Source organism: Motacilla alba, chromosome 3 (genome assembly GCF_015832195.1).
Source record: "Motacilla alba alba isolate MOTALB_02 chromosome 3, Motacilla_alba_V1.0_pri, whole genome shotgun sequence".
Lineage (NCBI taxonomy): Eukaryota > Metazoa > Chordata > Aves > Passeriformes > Motacillidae > Motacilla > Motacilla alba.
Window position 1 is genome coordinate 2,223,031 of NC_052018.1, and position 20,325 is coordinate 2,243,355.

The window sequence follows — 20,325 nt, forward strand, 5'->3', positions numbered from 1 at the left end:
AACCCAGAAAATACCCCAAAAAACCCAAAGAACTCCAAATAAAACCCCCCAAAATCCTAAAAAACCAAGAAAAAAAACCAAAAAACCCCGAAAAAACCCCCAAAAATCCCCAAAAACCCAGAAAAAAACCCCAAAAATCCCATAAAAACCCCAAAACCCACAAAGAACCCCCAAAAACCCAGAAAAAAACTCCAAAAAACCCAAAGAACCCCCCAAAAAAACCCAAAAAACCCCAGAAAAACACAGAAAAAAACCCAAATAAACCCTCAAAAAATCCCCCAAAACCCCAGAAAAAAACCCCAAAAATTCCCAAAAACCCCCAAAATTCCCGAAAACCCAGAAAAAACCCCAAAATCCCCAAAAACCCAGAAAAAAACCCCAAAAGTCCCATAAAAAACCCCAAAGAACCCCCAAAAAAACCCAAAAGAATCCCCCAAAAACCCAGAAAAAACCCCAAAAAACCCAAAGAACCCCCCAAAAAACCCCAGAAAACCCCAGAAAAACACAGAAAAAACCCCAAATAAACCCCCAAAAAATCCCCCAAAACCCCAGAAAAAAAACCCAAAAATTCCCAAAAACCCCCAAAATTCCCCAAAACCCAGAAAAAAAACCCCAAAATTCCATAAAAACCCAGTAAAAAACCCAAAAGAATCCCCCAAAAACCCAGAAAAAAACCCCAAGAATCCCCAGAATCCCAGAAAAAAACCCCAAAAAACAGAAAAAACCCCCCAAAATCCCCATAAACCCCTAAAAAACCCCCCAAAATCCTAAAAAACCCAGAAAAAAACCAAACAGCCCCAAAAAACCCAGAAAAACCCCCAAAAATCCCCAAAAACCCAGAAAAAAACCCCAAAAGTCCCATAAAAAACCCCAAAGAACCCCCAAAAAACCCAAAAGAATCCCCCAAAACCCCCAAAAACCCAGAGAAAAACCCCAAAAATCCCCTAAAAACCCCAAAAACCACAAAGAACCCCCAAAAACCCAGGAAAAAACTCCAAAAAACCCAAAGAACCCCCCAGAAAACCCCAAAAAAAACGAGAAAAACACAGAAAAAAACCCAAAACCCCAAATAAACCCCCCAAAAATCCCCCAAAACCCCAGAAAAAAACCCCAAAAATTCCCAAAAAAACCCCAAAATTCCCCAAAACCCTGAAAAAAACCCCAAGAATCCCCAGAATCCCAGAAAAAAACCCCAAAAAACAGAAAAAAAACCCCAAAATCCCCATAAAACCCTAAAAAACCCCCAAAATCCTAAAAAACCCAGAAAAAAACCCCAAAAGTCCCATAAAAAACCCCAAAGAACCCCCAAAAAACCCAAAAGAATCCCCTAAAACCCCCAAAAATCCAGAAAAAAACCCCAAAAATCCCATAAAAACCCCAAAAACCCCAAAGAACCCCAAAAACCCCAAAAGAATCCCCCAAAAACCCAGAAAAAAACCCCAAAAATCCCAAAGAACCCCAAATAAAACCCCCCAAAATCCTAAAAAACCAAGAAAAAAACCAAAAAAACCCGAAAAACCCCCAAAAATCCCCAAACACCCAGAAAAAAACCCCAAAAATCCCATAAAAAAACCCAAAGAACCCCCAAAAAACCCAAAAGAATCCCCCAAAACCCCCAAAAATCCAGAAAAAAACCCCAAAATCCCATAAAAACCCCAAAAACCCAGAGAAAAACCCCAAAAATCCCATAAAAACCCCAAAAACCACAAAGAACCCCCAAAAACCCAGAAAAAAAACTCCAAAAAACCCAAAGAACCCCCCAGAAAACCCCAGAAAAACACAGAAAAAACCCCAAATAAACCCCCAAAAAATCCCCCAAAACCCCAGAAAAAAACCCCAAAAATTCCCAAAAAACCCCCAAAATCCCCCAAAACCCAGAAAAAAACCCCAAAATTCCATAAAAACCCAGTAAAAAACCCAAAAGAATCCCCCAAAAACCCAGAAAAAACCCCAAAAAACCCAAAGAACCCCAAATAAAACCCCCCAAAATCCTAAAAAACCAAGAAAAAAACCAAAAAACCCCGAAAAAACCCCCAAAAATCCCCAAAAACCCAGAAAAAAACCCCAAAAATCCCATAAAAAACCCCAAAGAACCCCCAAAAAACCCAAAAGAATCCCCCCAAAACCCCCAAAAATCCAGAAAAAAACCCCAAAAATCCCATAAAAACCCCAAAAACCCAGAGAAAAACCCCAAAAATCCCATAAAAACCCCAAAACCCCAGAGAAAAACCCCAAAAATCCCATAAAAACCCCAAAAACCCGAAAGAATCCCCCAAAAACCCAAAAGAATCCCCCAAAAACCCAGAAAAAAACCCCAAAAAACCCAAAGAACCCCAAATAAAACCCCCCAAAATCCTAAAAAACCAAGAAAAAAAAACCAAAAAACCCCGAAAAACCCCCAAAAATCCCCAAAAACCCAGAAAAAACCCCAAAAATCCCATAAAAAACCCCAAAGAACCCCCAAAAAACACAAAAGAATCCCCCCAAAACCCCCAAAATTCCAGAAAAAAAACCAAAATCCCATAAAAACCCCAAAAACCCAGAGAAAAACCCCAAAAATCCCATAAAAACCCCAAAAACCACAAAGAACCCCCAAAAACCCGAAAGAACCCCAAAAAACCCAGAAAAAACCCCAAAAAACCCAAAGAACCCCAAATAAAACCCCCCAAAATCCTAAAAAACCAAGAAAAAAACCCAAAAAAACCCGAAAAACCCCCAAAAATCCCCAAAAACCCAGAAAAAAACCCCAAAAATCCCATAAAAAACCCCAAAGAACCCCCAAAAAACCCAAAAGAATCCCCCAAAACCCCCAAAATTCCAGAAAAAAAACCCCAAAATCCCATAAAAACCCCAAAAACCCAGAGAAAAACCCCTAAAACCACAAAGAACCCCAAAAAACCCCAAAAGAATATCCCAAAAACCCAGAAAAACCCAAAAAAACCAGAAAAAAACCCCAAAAAAACCAGAAAAAAACCCAGAAAAAAACCCAAAAAAGCCAAAAAGCCCAGAAAAAGCCCAAAAAAACCCAGAAAAAACCCCCAAAACCTCAAAAAACCCAGGAAAAAAACCCCAAAAAACCCCAATGAACCCTGAAAAAAAAACCCAAAAAACCCAGAAAAAAACCCAAAAAAACCCCAAAGAACCCTGAAAAAAAAACCCCTAAGAACCCTGAAAAAAAAAACCCCAAAAACCCAGAAAAAAACCCCAAGAATCCCCAGAATCCCAGAAAAAAACCCCAAAAACCCAAAAAAAAACCCCCAAAATCCCCATAAAACCCTAAAAAACCCCCCAAAATCCTAAAAAACCCAGAAAAAAACCCAAAAAGCCCCAAAAAACCCACAAAAAAAACCCCCCAAAATCCCCAAAAACCCAGAAAAAAACCCCAAAAATCCCATAAAAAACCCCAAAGAACCCCCTAAAAACCCAAAAGAATCCCCCAAAACCCCCAAAAATCCAGAAAAAAACCCAAAAAATCCCATAAAAACCCCAAAAACCCGAAAGAACCCCCAAAAAACCCAAAAGAATCCCCCAAAAACCCAGAAAAAACCCCAAAAAAACCCAAAGAACCCCAAATAAAACCCCCCAAAATCCTAAAAAACCAAGAAAAAAAAACCAAAAAACCCCGAAAAACCCCCAAAAATCCCCAAAAACCCAGAAAAAAACCCCAAAAATCCCATAAAAAACCCCAAAGAACCCCCAAAAAACACAAAAGAATCCCCCCAAAACCCCCAAAAATCCAAAAAAAACCCCAAAAATCCCATAGAAACCCCAAAAACCCGAAAGAATCCCCCAAAAACCAAGAAAAAAACCCCAAAAAACCCAAAGAACCCCAAATAAAACCCCCCAAAATCCTAAAAAACCCAGAAAAAAAACCAAAAAAACCCGAAAAAACCCCCAAAAATCCCCAAACACCCAGAAAAAAACCCCAAAAATCCCATAAAAAAACCCAAAGAACCCCCAAAAAACCCAAAAGAATCCCCCAAAACCCCCAAAAATCCAGAAAAAAACCCCAAAATCCCATAAAAACCCCAAAAACCCAGAGAAAAATCCCAAAAATCCCATAAAAACCCCAAAACCCCAGAGAAAAACCCCAAAAATCCCATAAAAACCCCAAAAACCACAAAGAACACCCAAAAACCCAGAAAAAAAACTCCAAAAAACCCAAAGAACCCCCTAAAAACCCCAAAAAAACCCAGAAAAACACAGAAAAAACCCCAAATAAACCCCCAAAAAATCCCCCAAAACCCCAGAAAAAAACCCCAAAAATTCCCAAAAAACCCCCAAAATCCCCCAAAACCCAGAAAAAAAACCCAAAATTCCATAAAAACCCAGTAAAAAACCCAAAAGAATCCCCCAAAAACCCAGAAAAAACCCCAAAAAACCCAAAGAACCCCAAATAAAACCCCCCAAAATCCTAAAAAACCAAGAAAAAAAACCAAAAAACCCCGAAAAACCCCCAAAAATCCCCAAAAACCCAGAAAAAAAACCCCAAAAATCCCATAAAAAACACCAAAGAACCCCCAAAAAACCCAAAAGAATCCCCCAAAACCCCCAAAAATCCAGAAAAAAACCCAAAAATCCCATAAAAACCCCAAAGAACCCCCTAAAAACCCAAAAGAATCCCCCAAAACCCCCAAAAATCCAGAAAAAAAACCCAAAATCCCATAAAAACCCCAAAAACCCAGAGAAAAACCCCAAAAACCACAAAGAACCCCAAAAAAACCCAAAAGAATCCCCCAAAAACCCAGAAAAAAAACAAAAAAAACCAGAAAAAAACCCAGAAAAAAACCCAAAAAAACCAGAAAAAAACCCAAAAAAGCCAAAAAGCCCAGAAAAAGCCCAAAAAAACCCAGAAAAAAAACCCCAAAACCTCAAAAAACCTAGAAAAAAACCCCAAAAAACCCCAATGAACCCTGAAAAAAACCCCAAAAAACCCAGAAAAAAACCCCAAAAATCCCAAAGAACCCTGAAAAAACCCCCCAAAAAACCCAGAAAAAACCCCCAAAAAACCCCAGAGAACCCTGAAAAAAAACCCCAAACCTCCAAAAAACCCCAGGAAAAAAAAAAAACCAAAACCCCCAAAAAACCCAGAAAAAAACCCAAAAATCCCAAAGAACCCTGAAAAAACCCTAGAAAAAAACCCCCCAAACCCCCAAAAAACCCCCAAAAACCCAGAAAACCCCCAAAAAAACCCCCAAAAAACCTCAAAATCCCCCCAAAAAACCCCAAAAAACCCCGAAAAAAACCCCAAAACCCCCAAAAAATCCCAAACAACCCCAAGAAAACCCAGGGAAAAAAACCCAAAACCCCCAAAAAACCCAGAAAAAAACCCCAAAAAATCTAGAAAAAACCCCCCAAAAACCCCCAAAAAAACCCCAAAAAACCCAGAAAAAAACCCCAAAAAACCCAGAAAAAAACCCCAAAAAACCCAGAAAAAAACCCCAAAAATCCCAAAGAACCCTGAAAAAACCCCAGAAAAAAAAACCCCAAACCCCCAAAAAATCCCCAAAAACCCAGAAAACCCCCAAAAAACCCCAAAAAACCTCAAAATCCCCCCAAAAAATCCCCAAAAACCCAGGAAAAAAAACCCCAAAACCCCCAAAAAACCCCCAAAAAACCCCAAAAATCCCAAAAAACCCCAAGAAAACCCAGGAAAAAAACCCCAAAACCCCCAAAAAACCCAGAAAAAAACCCCAAAAAATCCAGAAAAGAAACCCCAAAAAATCCAGAAAAAAAACCCAAAAATCCCAAAGAACCCTGAAAAAACCCCAGAAAAAAAAGCCCCAAAACCCCCAAAAAATCCCCAAAAAAAACCCCAAAAAAACCCCAAAAAACCTCAAAATCCCCCCAAAAATCCCCAAAAACCCAGAAAACCCCCAAAAACCCCAAAAACCCCCAAAAAACCCCAAAATCCCTCCAAAACATCCCCAAAAACCCAGAAAACCCCCAAAAACCCCCAAAAAAACCCCAAAATCCCTCCAAAAGCCCCAAAAACCCAGAAAACCCCCAAAAAACCCCAAAAAACCCCAAAAACCCCCAAAAAATCCCCAAAACCCCAGAAAACCCCCAAAAAACCCCAAAAAACCCCAAAAAATCCCCAAAACCCAGAAAACCCCCAAAAAACCCCAAAAAACCCCCAAAATCCCCCAAAAAATCCCCAAAAACCCAGAAAACCCCCAAAAAACCCCAAAAAACCCCAAAAAACCCCAAAAAAAACCCCAAAAACCCAGGAAAAAAAAACCCAAAACCCCCAAAAAACCCCAAAATCCCCAGAAAATCCCCAAAAACCCAGAAAACCCCCCCAAAAAACCCCAAAAAACCCCGAAAAAAACCCCAAAACCCCCCAAAAATCCCAAAAAACCCCAAGAAAACCCAGGAAAAAAAACCCAAAACCCCCAAAAAACCCAGAAAAAAACCCCAAAAAATCCAGAAAAGAAACCCCAAAAAATCCAGAAAAAAAACCCAAAAATCCCAAAGAACCCTGAAAAAACCCCAGAAAAAAAAGCCCCAAAACCCCCAAAAAATCCCCAAAAACCCAGAAAACCCTAAAAAACCCCCAAAAAACCCCAAAATCCCCCAAAAAATCCCCAAAAACCCAGAAAACCCCCAAAAACCCCCAAAAAACCCCCAAAATCCCCCCAAAAAATCCCCAAAAACCCAGAAAAACCCCCAAAAAACCCCAAAAAACCCCCAAAATCCCCCCAAAAGTCCCCAAAAACCCAGAAAACCCCCAAAAAAACCCCAAAAAACCCCCAAAATCCCCTCAAAAATCCCCAAAAACCCAGAAAACCCCCCAAAAACCCCCAAAAAAACCCCAAAATCCCCCCAAAACATCCCCAAAAACCCAGAAAACCCCCAAAAAATCCCCAAAAAAACCCCAAAATCCCCCAAAAAATCCCCAAAAACCCAGAAAACCCCCCAAAAAAACCCCAAAAAACCCCCAAAAAATCCCCAAAAACCCAGAAAACCCCCAAAAAACCCCAAAAAAACCCAGAAAATCCCCCAAAAAATCCCCAAAAACCCAGAAAACCCCCAAAAAACCCCAAAAACCCCCAAAAAACCCCCAAAATCCCCCAAAAAATCCCCCAAAATCCCCATAAAACCCCAAAACAAGGGGCGCTCTCAATAATTCCGGGGGGGTCTTGATAGTTTTTGGGGTGTCTTCATAATTGTGGGGTGCCGTGGGTGCTGTTGGGGTGCTGTGGGTATTTTGGGGTGCAGTCACTCATTTTTGGGGTGCTGTTCCCTCAGCTCTCGGTGGTGGAGCACGACCCCATTTTGGGGTGCCATAGCTCAGTTTTGGGGTGCTGTGGATGCTGTTGGGGTGCCATTGATGCTGTTGGGGTGCTGTGGGTGTTTTGGGGTGCTGTGGGTGTTTTGGGGTGCAGTCACACATTTTTGGGGTGCTGTTTCCTCAGCTCTCGGTGCTGGAGTGCGACCCCATTTTGGGGTGCCATAGCTCAGTTTAGGGGTGCCATAGCTCAGTTTTGGGGTGCCGTGGGTAACTTTGGGGTGCTGTGGATGCTGTTGGGGTGCTGTGGTTATTTTGGGGTGCTGTGGATGCTGTTGGGGTGCTGTGGGTGCTGTTGGGGTGCTGTGGGTGTTTTGGGGTGCAGTCACTCATTTTTGGGGTGCTGTTTCCTCAGCTCTCGGTGCTGGAGCACGACCCCATTTTGGGGTGCCATAGCTCATTTTTGGGGTGCCGTGGATGTTGTTGGGGTGCTGTGGGTATTTTGGGGTGCCCTAACTGGTTTTGGGGTGCTCTTTCCTCAGCTCTCAGTGGTGGAGCACAATCTCATTTTGGGGTGCCATAGCTCATTTTTGGGGTGCCATAGCTCAGTTTTGGGGTGCTGGGGATGATGTTGGGGTGCTGTGGGTAATTTTGGGGTGCTGTGGGTATTTTTGGGGTGCCCTAACCGTTTTTGGGGTGCTGTTCCCTCAGCTCTCGGTGGTGGAGTGCGACCCCATTTTGGGGTGCTGGAACTCAGTTTTGGGGTGCCATGGCTCAGTTTTGGGGTGCCATTGATGCTGTTGGGGTGCTGTGGGTATTTTGGGGTGCTGTGGGTGTTTTGGGGTGCAGTCACTCATTTTTGGGGTGCTGTTCCCTCAGCTCTCGGTGCTGGAGCACGACCCCATTTTGGGGTGCCATAGCTCAGTTTTGGGGGTACTGTGGGTAATTTTGGGGTGCAGTGGATGCTGTTGGGGTGCTGGGGATGATGTTGGGGTGCTGTGGGTGTTTTGGGGTGCAGTAACCGTTTTTGGGGTGCTGATTCCTCAGCTCTCATTGGTGGAGCACAACCCCATTTTGGGGTGCCATAGCTCAGTTTTGGGGTTCTGTGGATGCTCTTGTGGTGCTGTGGGTATTTTGGGGTGCTGTGGGTATTTTGGGGTGCCCTAACCGTTTTTGGGGTGCTGTTCCCACATCTCTCGGTGGTGGAGTGCGACCCCATTTTGGGGTGCCATAGCTCAGTTTTGGGGTGCCATGGCTCAGTTTTGGGGTGCCGTGGGTGCTGTTGGGGTGCTGTGGGTGTTTTGGGGTGCAGTAACTCATTTTTGGGGTGCTGTTCCCTCAGCTCTCGGTGGTGGAGTACGACCCCATTTTGGGGTGCCATAGCTCAGTTTTGGGGTGCTGTGGCTATCTATGGGCTGCAGTGGATGCTCTTGGGGTGCTGTGGGTATTTTTGGGGTGCAGTCACTCATTTTTGGGGTGCTGTTCCCGCATCTCTCAGTGGTGGAGTATGACCCCGTTTTGGGGTGCTCTATCTCAGATTTGGGGTGCCATAGCTCAGTTTTGGGGTGCTGTGGGTAACTTTGGGGTGCTGTGGATGCTGTTGGGGTGCTGTGGGTGTTTTGGGGTGCTGTGGGTGTTTCGGGGTGCCCTCACCATTTTTGGGGTGCTGATTCCTCAGCTCTCATTGGTGGAGCACAACCCCATTTTGGGGTGCTCTTACTCAGTTTTGGGGTGCCATAGCTCAGTTTTGGGGTGCTGTGGGTGTTTTGGGGTGCTGTGGGTATTTTGGGGTGCAGTCACTCATTTTTGGGGTGCTGTTCCCTCAGCTCTCAGTGGTGGAGTACGACCCCATTTTGGGGTGCTCTTACTCAGTTTTGGGGTGCTGTGGATGCTGTTGGGGTGCTGTGGGTGTTTTGGGGTGCAGTCACTCATTTTTGGGGTGCTGTTCCCTCAGCTCTCGGTGGTGGAGCACGACCCCATTCTGGGGTGCCATAGCTCAATTTTGGGGTGCTGTGGGTAACTTTGGGGTGCTGTGGATGCTGTTGGGGTGCTGTGGGTGTTTTGGGGTGCCCTAACCATTTTTGGGGTTCTGTTTCCTCAGCTCTCAGTGGTGGAGCACAACCCCATTTTTGGGTGCCATAGCTCAGTTTTGGGGTGCCATAGCTCAGTTTTGGGGTGCTGGGGATGATGTTGGGGTGCTGTGGGTATTTTGGGGTGCTGTGGGTGTTTTGGGGTGCCCTAACCGTTTTTGGGGTGCTGTTTCCCCAGCTCTCAGTGGTGGAGTGCGACCCCATTTTGGGGTGCCATAGCTCAGTTTTGGGGTGCCATAGCTCAGTTTTGGGGTGCTGTGGGTATTTTGGGGTGCTGTGGGTGTTTTGGGGTGCCCTAACCGTTTTTGGGGTGCTGTTCCCTCAGCTCTCAGTGGTGGAACACGACCCCATTTTGGGGTGCTCTTACTCAGTTTTGGGGTGCCATGGCTCAGTTTTGGGGTGCTGTGGATGCTGTTGTGGTGCTGTGGGTGTTTTGGGGTGCAGTCACTCATTTTTGGGGTGCTGTTCCCTCAGCTCTCGGTGGTGGAGTGTGACCCCATTTTGGGGTGCCATAGCTCAGTTTTGGGGTGCCATAGCTCAGTTTTGGGGGTACTGTGGGTAATTTTGGGGTGCCGTGGATGCTGTTGGGGTGCTGTGGGTGTTTTGGGGTGCCCTAACCGTTTTTGGGGTGCTCTTTCCCCAGCTCTCGGTGGTGGAGTACGATCCCATTTTGGGGTGCCATAGCTCAGTTTTGGGGTGCTGTGGATGCTGTTGGGGTGCTGTGGATGCTGTTGGGGTGCTGTGGGTATTTTGGGGTGCTGTGGGTGTTTCGGGGTGCCCTAACCGTTTTTGGGGTGCTCTTTCCCCAGCTCTCGGTGCTGGAGCACGACCCCATTTTTGGGTGCCATAGCTCAGTTTTGGGGTGCCATGGCTCAGTTTTGGGGTGCTGTGGATGCTGTTGGGGTGCTGTGGGTGTTTTGGGGTGCTGTGGGTGTTTTGGGGTGCCCTAACCGTTTTTGGGGTGCTCTTTCCCCAGCTCTCGGTGCTGGAGCACGACCCCATTTTTGGGTGCCATAGCTCAGTTTTGGGGTGCCATGGCTCAGTTTTGGGGTGCAGTGGATGCTGTTGGGGTGCTGTGGGTATTTTGGGGTGCTGTGGGTGTTTTGGGGTGCCCTAACCGTTTTTGGGGTGCTGTTCCCTCAGCTCTCAGTGGTGGAACACGACCCCATTTTGGGGTGCTCTTACTCAGTTTTGGGGTGCCATAGCTCAGTTTTGGGGTGCTGTGGGTAACTTTGGGGTGCTGTGGGTATTTTGGGGTGCTGTGGGTGTTTCGGGGTGCCCTAACCGTTTTTGGGGTGCTGTTTCCCCAGCTCTCGGTGGTGGAGTACGACCCCGGCACCCACGACCTCAAGACTCTGTCCCTGCACTACTTCGAGGAGCCGGAGCTGCGGGTGGGGCCACGACCCCAAAACCCCTGAATTCACCCCAAAAATGGACTTCGGGGTTCCCCCAGATCCCTGAACCCCAAAATCATTTTCTCCCCAAATTTTGGGTGTCCCAGAGTTAACCCAGAACCCCAAATTCTCTGATTTTCCCCCAGAATGGATTTTGGGGTTCTCTCAGATCCCAGAGTCATCCCAGAACCCCAAAATCCTTCACTTTCCCCCCAGATTTTGGGGTTCCCCAGATCACAGGGTTTTCCCAGAACCCCAAAATCCCTGATTTTCCCCCAGAATGGATTTTGGGGTTCTCTCAGATCCCAGAATCACCCCAGAACCCCAAAATTCCTCATTTTCCCCCAGAATGGATTTTGGTGTTCCCCAGATTCCAGAGTTACCCCAAAATTCTTAATTTTCCCCCCAAATTTTGGGTATCACAGAGTCACCCCAAAACCCCAAAAATCCCTGATTTTCCCCCAGAATGGATTTTGGGGCTCACACAAATCCCAGAGTCATCCCAGAACCCCAAAATCCCTGATTTTACCCCAGAATGGATTGTGGGGCTCACTCAAATCCCAGAGTCACCCCAGAACCCCAAAATCCCTGATTTTCCCCAAAAATGGACTTTGGGGTTCCCCCAGATCCCAGAACCCCAAAATTCTTCATTTCCCCCCCAAATTTTGGGTGTCCCAGAGTTAACCCAGAACCCCAAATTTTCTGATTTTCCCCCAGAATCTATTTTGGGGTTCCCTCAAATCTCAGAATCATCCCGGAACCCCAAAATCCCTCATTTTACCCCAGAGTGCATTTTGGGGTTCCCCAGATCCCAGGGTCACCCCAAAGCCCCTTACTTTCCCCCTAGATTTTTGGGTTCCCTCAGATCCCAGAGTCATCCCAGAACCCCAAAAAATCCCCATTTTCCCCAAAAATGGATTTTGGGGTTCCCCAGATCCCAGAGTTATCCCAGAACCCCAAAATCCTTCATTTCCCCCCTGATTTTGGGGTTCCCTCAAATCCCAGAGTCATCCCAGAACCCCAAAATCCTTCACTTTCCCCCCAGATTTTGGGGTTCCCCAGATCACAGGGTTTTCCCAGGACCCCCAAATCCCTGATTTTGCCCCAGAATGGATTTTGGGGTTCCCTCAGATCCCAGAGTTATCCCAAATCCCCGTTGTTTCAGGATGGCTTCGTGCCGAACGTGCCCCCAGAGCTCTGGGATGGATTTTGGGGTTCCAGAGCCCCCCCAGATCCCATTTTTTCAGGATGGCTTTTGGGGTTCCGGCTGTTCAGGATGTTCAGGTTCAGTCCATCCTCTCAGGATGGATTTTGGGGTTCCCCAATCCCATTTGTGGTTCCCAAACCCCCTTTTTTTCCAGGATGGCTTTGTGCAGAACGTGCACATGAGGCTCTGGGGTGGATTTTGGGGTTCCCCAATCCCATTTGGGGTTCCCCAATCCCATTTCTCCAGGACGGCTTCGTGCAGAACGTGCCCACGGAGCTCTGGGATGGATTTTGGGGTTCCCCAATCCCATTTGGGGTTCCCAAACCCCCTTTTTTCAGGATGGCTTTGTGCAGAACATGCCCCCAGGGCTCTGGGATGGATTTTGGGGTTCCCAATCCCATTTGGGGTTCCCCAATCCCATTTGGGGTTCCCAAACCCCCGTTTTTTCCAGGATGGCTTCGTGCAGAACATGCCACAGGGCTGTGGGATGGATTTTGATGTTCCCAATCCCATTTGGAGTTCCCAGTCCCATTTCGGGTTCCCAATCCCATTTCTCCAGGATGGCTTCGTGCAGAATGTGTCCCCAGGGTTGATTTTGGGGTTCCCAATCCCATTTGGGGTTCCCCAATCCCATTTGTGGTTCCCAAACCCCCTTTTTCCAGGACGGCTCCGTGCAGAACGTGCACACGAGGCTCTGGGATGGATTTTGGGGTTCCCAAATCCCATTTGGGGTTCCAAAACCCCCTTTTTTCAGGATGGCTTCGTGCAGAACATTCCCACAGGGCTGTGGGATGGATTTTGGGGTTCCCCAATCCCATTTGGGGTTCCCCAATCCCATTTCTCCAGGATGGCTTCGTGCAGAACGTGCCCACGGAGCTCTGGGATGGATTTTGGGGTTCCCCAATCCCATTTGGGGTTCCCAAACCCCCGTTTTTTTCCGGGACGGCTTCGTGCAGAACGTGCACACGAGGGTCTGGGATGGATTTTGGGGTTCCCCAATCCCATTTGGGGTTCCCCAATCCCATTGTTCCAGGATGGCTTTGTGCAGAACGTGCCCACGGAGCTCTGGGATGGATTTTGGGGTTCCCCAATCCCATTTGGGGTTCCCCAATCCCATTTCTCCAGGATGGCTTCGTGCAGAACGTGCCCCCAGGGCTCTGGGATGGATTTTGGGGTTCCCCAATCCTATTTGGGGTTCCCAAACCCCCTTTTTCCAGGACGGCTCCGTGCAGAACGTGCACACGAGGCTCTGGGATGGATTTTGGGGTTCCCCAATCCCATTTGGGGTTCCCAAACCCCCTTTTTCCAGGACGGCTTCGTGCAGAACATGCACATGAGGCTCTGGGATGAATTTTGGGGTTCCCCAATCCCATTTGGGGTTCCCAATCCCATTGTTTCAGGATGGCTTTGTGCAGAACGTGCACACGAGGGTCTGGGATGAATTTTGGGGTTCCCCAATCCCATTTGGGGTTCCCAATCCCATTGTTTCAGGACGGCTTTGTGCAGAACGTGCCCCCAGGGCTCTGGGATGGATTTTGGGGTTCCCCAATCCCATTTGGGGTTCCCAAACCCCAGTTTTTTCCAGGACGGCTTCGTGCAGAACGTGCACATGAGGCTGTGGGATGGATTTTGGGGTTCCCCAATCCCATTTGGGGTTCCCAAACCCCCGTTTTTTTCCAGGACGGCTTCGTGCAGAACGTGCACACCCCGCGCGTCCGCGTGGACCCCGACGGGCGCTGCGCGGTGATGCTGATCTACGGCACGCGCCTGGTGGTGCTGCCCTTCCGCCGCGACTCGCTGGCCGACGAGCACGAGGGGCCGGTGGGAGAGGGGTGAGACGGACCCCCCGAAACCCCCGGGGCGCCCCGAAACCCGCGCGGCCCCCCTGACCCCCCGTCCCCGCAGGCAGAAGTCGAGTTTCCTGCCCAGCTACATCATCGACGTGCGGGAGCTGGACGAGAAACTGCTCAACATCATCGACATGCAGTTCCTGCACGGCTACTACGAGCCCACGCTGCTGATCCTCTTCGAGCCCAACCAGACCTGGCCCGGGTCCGTTTTGGGGTTTGGGGGAGGGGTTGGAGCAGTTTTAGGGGGATTTGGGGCGGTTTGGAGGGAATTTAGGGGATTTTGGGGGGGTCTCAGGGGTTTCTGGGGGTCCCAGCCCATGCAGTTCCTGCACGGCTGCTACGAGCCCACGCTGCTGATCCTCTTCGAGCCCAACCAGACCTGGCCCGGGTCCGTTTTGGGGTTCAGGGATGATTTCAGGGGGATTTGGGGCGGTTTGGAGGGAATTTAGGGGATTTTGGGGGATCTCAGGGGGTTTTGGGGGTCCCCACCCATGCAGTTCCTGCACGGCTGCTACGAGCCCACGCTGCTGATCCTCTTCGAGCCCAACCAGACCTGGCCCGGGTCCGTTTTGGGGTTTGGGGGAGGGTTGGGGCAGTTTTGGGGGGATTTGGTGCAGTTTTTGGGGGGATTTGGTGCAGTTTTTGGGGGATTTGGGGTGGTTTGGAGGGAATTTGAGGCAGTTTTCAGAGGGCTTTGGGGGTCCCGGCCCATGCAGTTCCTGCACGGCTACTACGAGCCCACGCTGCTGATCCTCTTGGAGCCCAACCAGACCTGGCCTGGGTCCGTTTTGGGGTTTGGGGGATTTAGGGGCAGTTTTGGGAGGGATTTGGGGGAATTTGGGGGCTTTAGGGACTCAGAGCAGTTTTGGGGTGTCAGGGGGCTCTGGAAGGTCCCTGTGCAGGGGACAGTGCCCAGTTTGGGGTGACAGTGACACTGGTGACACAGGGAGAGGGGACAGTGCCCAGTTTGGGGTGACAGTGCCCAGTTTGGGGTGACAGTGACACTGGTGACACAGGGACAGGGGACAGTGCCCAGTTTGAGGTGACAGGGCTGGGGGTGTCAGGGGTCAGCCCTGGTGACATTGGGATGTCTCCGAAAGGGTGACAAAGCTGAGGAGTCAGGTGTCACTCCTGGTGACAAGTGTCCCCAATAAGGTGACAGGGCTGGGGAGGTCGGGGTGAGCCTGGTGACATTTGCGTGTCCCCACACGAGGGTGACAGTGCCACAGGACATGTGTGGGGTCAGGCTGTGTCTGTGATGCCCAGGTGACCCCCGGGTGACACAGGTGTCCCCACAGGAGGGTGGCAGTGCGACAGGACACGGGTGGGGTCAGGCTGTGTCTGTGACCCCCTAGAGGTGACACAGGTGTCCCCACAGGAGGGTGGCAGTGCGACAGGACACCTGCAGCATCGTGGCCATCTCGCTGAACATCCTGCAGCGCGTCCACCCAGTCATCTGGTCCCTGAGCTCGCTGCCCTTCGACTGCACCCAGGCGCTGCCTGTCCCCAAACCCATCGGTCAGTGACAGTGACAGTGCCACAGTGACAGTGACACAGTGACACTGACACAGTGACAGTGACAGTGACAGTGCCACAGTGACAGTGACACAGTGACAGTGACACAGTGACAGTGACAGGGTCCCTGAGCTCGCTGCCCTTCGACTGCACCCAGGCGCTGCCTGTCCCCAAACCCATCGGTCAGTGACAGTGACACAGTGACACAGTGACAGTGCCACAGTGACAGTGACACAGTGACAGTGACACAGTGACACAGTGACAGTGACAGTGCCACAGTGACAGTGACACAGTGACAGTGACACAGTGACACAGTGACACAGTGACAGTGACACAGTGACAGTGACACAGTGACAGTGACAGTGACACAGTGACAGTGACACAGTGACAGTGACAAGGTCCCTGAGCTCGCTGCCCTTCGACTGCACCCAGGCGCTGCCTGTCCCCAAACCCATCGGTCAGTGACAGTGCCACAGTGACAGTGACACAGTGACAGTGACAGGGTCCCTGAGCTCGCTGCCCTTCGACTGCACCCAGGCGCTGCCTGTCCCCAAACCCATCGGTCAGTGACAGTGACACAGTGACACAGTGACAGTGACACAGTGACAGTGACACAGTGACACAGTGACAGTGACAGTGCCACAGTGACAGTGACACAGTGACAGTGACACAGTGACACAGTGACACAGTGACAGTGACACAGTGACAGTGACACAGTGACAGTGACAGTGACACAGTGACAGTGACACAGTGACAGTGACAAGGTCCCTGAGCTCGCTGCCCTTCGACTGCACCCAGGCTCTGCCTGTCCCCAAACCCATCGGTCAGTGACAGTGACACAGTGACACAGTGACACAGTGACACAGTGACAGTGCCACAGTGCCACAGTGACAGTGACACAGTGACAGTGACACAGTGACACAGTGACAGTGACACAGTGACAGTGACAGGGTCCCTGAGCTCGCTGCCCTTCGACTGCACCCAGGCGCTGCCTGTCCCCAAACCCATCGGTCAGTGACAGTGACACAGTGACACAGTGACAGTGACACAGTGACACAGTGACACAGTGACAGTGACAGGGTCCCTGAGCTCGCTGCCCTTAGACTGCACCCAGGCGCTGCCTGTCCCCAAACCCATCGGTCAGTGACAGTGACACAGTGACACAGTGACACAGTGACACAGTGACACAGTGACACAGTGACAGTGCCACAGTGACAGTGACAGGGTCCCTGAGCTCGCTGCCCTTCGACTGCACCAAGGCGCTGCCTGTCCCCAAACCCATCGGTCAGTGACAGTGACACAGTGACACAGTGACAGTGACACAGTGACAGTGATACAGTGACACTGACACTGACACTGACACCGTCCCCATGTCCCAGGCGGTGTGGTGACAGTGGCACTGATGGTGATAGTGACACTGTCCCCATGTCACAGGTGGTGTGGTGATGGTGACACTGACACTGTCCCCATTGTCCCCATGTCACAGGCGGTGTGGTGATGGTGACACTGATGGTGACACTGACTCTGTCCCCATTGTCCCCATGTCACAGGCGGTGTGGTGATGGTGACACTGATGGTGACACTGACTCTGTCCCCATTGTCCCCATGTCACAGGCGGTGTGGTGATCTTCGCTGTGAACTCGCTGCTGTACCTGAACCAGAGCGTGCCCCCGTACGGGGTGGCGCTCAACAGCCTCACCTGCGGCACCACCGTCTTCCCGCTGCGTGAGGGACACACCTGGCACTGGCCCTGTCCCTGTCCCCTGGCACTGTCCCTGTCCCTGTCCCCATCCCCATGCCTGTTCCTGTCCCTGTCCCCTGGCACTGTCCCGGTCCGTGTCCCCATCCCCATGCCTGTTCCTGTCCCTGTCCCCATGCCTGTTCCTGTCCCTGTCCCCTGGCACTGTCCCGGTCCGTGTCCCCATCCCCATGCCTGTTCCTGTCCCTGTCCCCTGGCACTGTCCCGGTCCGTGTCCCCATCCCCATGCCTGTTCCTGTCCCTGACCCTGTCCCCTGGCACTGGCCCTGTCCCTGTCCCCTGGCACTGTCCCGGTCCCTGTCCCCATCCCCATGCCTGTTCCTGTCCCTGACCCTGTTCCCACCCCTGTCCCTGTCCCATCCATGTCCCTGTCCCCATTCCTGTCCTATTCCCATTCCTGTCCCCTCTGTCCCTGTCTCCATCCCTGTCCCTGTCCCTATCCCATCCATGTCCCTGTCCCCATTCCTGTCCCATTCCCATTCCCTGTGTCCCCATCCCTGTCCCTGTCCCTATCCCCGTCCTTGTCCCATCCCTGTCCCTGTCCCCATTCCAGCTGTGACTGTCCCCATCCCAGTCCCCGTCCCGTCCTGTCCCTGTCCCATCCCTGTCCGTGTCCCTATTCCATCCCTGTCCCCATCACTGTCCCTGTCCCTGTCCTTGTCCTTGTCTCCTGTCCCTCTCCCTGTCCCTCTCCCTTTCGCCATCCCATTCTCATTCCCTGTGTCCCCATCCCTGTCCCCTTCCCCATCCCTTTCCCCATCCCTGTCCCCTTCCCCATCCCTTTCCCCATCCTTGTCCCATCCCTGTCCCTGTCCCCATCCCTGTCCCATTCTCATTCCCTGTGTCCCCATCCCTGTCCCCGTCCCTGTCACTGTCCCTGTCCCAGTCCCATTCCTTGTCCCTGTCCCCTGTCCCCTGTCCCTGTCACTGTTCCTCTCCTCATCCCTGTCCCTTTCCCCATCCCCGTCCCCATCACTGTCCCCAGCTGTGACTGTCCCTATCCCTGTCCCCATCCCTGTTCCCGCTGTGCCTGTCCCCGTCCCTGTCCCCATCCCTGTCCCAGTTGTGACTGTCCCCATCCCTGTCCCCATCCCTGTCCCCAGCTGTGACTGTCCCTGTCGCTGTCCCCATCCCTGTCCCCAGCTGTGTTTGTCCCCATCCCTGTCCCCATCCCTGTCCCAGCTGTGACTGTCCCCATCCCTGTCCCTGTCCCTGTCCCAGCTGTGACTGTCCCCATCCCTGTCCCCAGCTGTGACTGTCCCCATCCCTGTCCCTGTCCCTGTCCCAGCTGTGACTGTCCCCATCCCTGTCCCTGTCCCTGTCCTAGCTGTGACTGTCCCTATCCCTGTCCCCATCCCTGTCCCAGCTGTGACTGTCCCCATCCCTGTCCCTGTCCCCATCCCTGTCCCCAGCTGTGACTGTCCCTATCCCTGTCCCCATCCCTGTTCCCGCTGTGCCTGTCCCCATCCCTGTCCCCATCCCTGTCCCCAGCTGTGACTGTCCCTATCCCTGTCCCCATCCCTGTTCCCACTGTGACTGTCCCCATCCCTGTCCCTGTCCCTGTCCCCAGCTGTGACTGTCCCCATCCCTGTCCCCATCCCTGTCCCCAGCTGTCCCCCTCCCTGTCCCTATCCCTGTCCCCAGCTGTCCCTGTCCTGTCCCTGTCCCTGTCCCCAGCTGTGTTTGTCCCCATCCCTGCCCCATCCCTGTCCCCATCCCTGTCCCCAGCTGTGTTTGTCCCCATCCCTGTCCCCAGCTGTCCCTGTCCTGTCCCTGTCCCTGTCCCCAGCTGTGACTGTCCCCATCCCTGTCCCCATCCCTGTCCCCATCCCTGTCCCCAGCTGTGTTTGTCCCCATCCCTGTCCCCATCCCTGTCCCCAGCTGTCCCTGTCCTGTCCCTGTCCCCAGCTGTGACTGTCCCCGTCGCTGTCCCCAGGGGTCCAGGAGGGCGTGAGGATGACTCTGGACTGTGCCCAGGCCACCTTCATCTCCTATGACAAGATGGTCATCTCGCTCAAGGGAGGGGAGATGTGAGTCTGGGGGGTCTGGGGGTGTCCCCAAGGATTCTGGAGTGTCCCCAAGGGTTTGGGGTGTCCCATGTCCCTCCCTGGAGTGCCACCCCCTGTCCCAGCCGTGTCCTGGAGCAGGTCAAGGACAGGATGAGCTCTGTCCCCTCTTTACCCTGGGACAAGGAGGGGATCCATGGGGGTCTTGGGGTCATCTCTGGGGATTTTGGGGTGTCCCCAGGGGTTTTAGGGGTGTCCCCAAGAATTTGGGGGTGTCCCATGTCCCCCCTTGAAGTGCCACCCCCTGTCCCAGCCATGTCCTGGAGCTGGTCAGGGACAGGATGAGCTCTGTCCCCTCTTTACCCTGGGACAAGGAGGGGATCCGTGGGGGTCTTGGGGTCATCTCTGGGGATTTTGGGGTGTCCCCAGAGGTTTGGGGGTGTCCCCAAAGATTTGGGGGTGTCCCATGTCCCCCCTTGAAGTGCCACCCCCTGTCCCAGCCGTGTCCTGGAGCACGTTAAGGACAGGATGAGCTCTGTCCCCTCTTTACCCTGGGACAAGGAGGGGATCCATGGGGGTCTTGGGGTCATCTCTGGGGATTTTGGGGTGTCCCCAGGGGTTTGGGGGTGTCCCCAAAGATTTGGGGTGTCCCATGACCCCCCAGCCCATGAGGTGCCACCCCCTGTCCCAGCTGTGTCCTGGAGCAGGTCAGGGACAGGATGAGCTCTGTCCCCTTCCCCTGGGACAAGGGGGGATCCGTGGGGGTCTTGGGGTCATCTCTGGGGATTTTGGGGTGTCCCCAGAGGTTTGGGGGTGTCCCCAAAGATTTGGGGTGTCCCATGTCCCCCCTTGAAGTGCCACCCCCTGTCCCAGCCATGTCCTGGAGCAGGTCAGGGACAGGATGGGCTCTGTCCCCTCCCCCTGGGACAAGGGGGGATCCGTGGGGGTCTTGGGGTCATCTCTGGGGATTTTGGGGTGTCCCCAGAGGTTTGGGGGTGTCCCCAAGAATTTGGGGTGTCCCATGTCCCCCCTTGAAGTGCCACTCCCTGTCCCAGCCGTGTCCTGGAGCAGAGCAGGGACAGGATGAGCTCTGTCCCCTTCCCCTGGGACAAGGGGGGATCCGTGGGGGTCTTGGGGTCATCTCTGGGGATTTTGGGGTGTCCCCAGAGGTTTGGGGGTGTCCCCAAAGATTTGGGGTGTCCCATGACCCCCCAGCCCATGAGGTGCCACCCCCTGTCCCAGCCATGTCCTGGAGCAGGTCAAGGACGGGATG

At 51.6% G+C, this 20,325-nt stretch overlaps 1 protein-coding gene across 1 annotated transcript; it reads left to right on the forward strand.

The window, feature by feature from the left end:
• The first annotated feature begins 10,355 nt into the window (after nt 1-10,355).
• Nucleotides 10,356-19,080, forward strand: LOC119698552 (cleavage and polyadenylation specificity factor subunit 1-like). The gene is made up of 7 exons (XM_038130531.1): nt 10,356-10,400; nt 10,632-10,712; nt 13,603-13,754; nt 13,828-13,974; nt 15,151-15,290; nt 16,902-17,012; nt 18,983-19,080. The coding sequence occupies exons 1-7, from the start codon at nt 10,356-10,358 to the stop codon at nt 19,078-19,080; spliced, it is 774 nt and encodes a 257-aa protein (XP_037986459.1).
• The last annotated feature ends 1,245 nt before the right edge of the window (nt 19,081-20,325 follow it).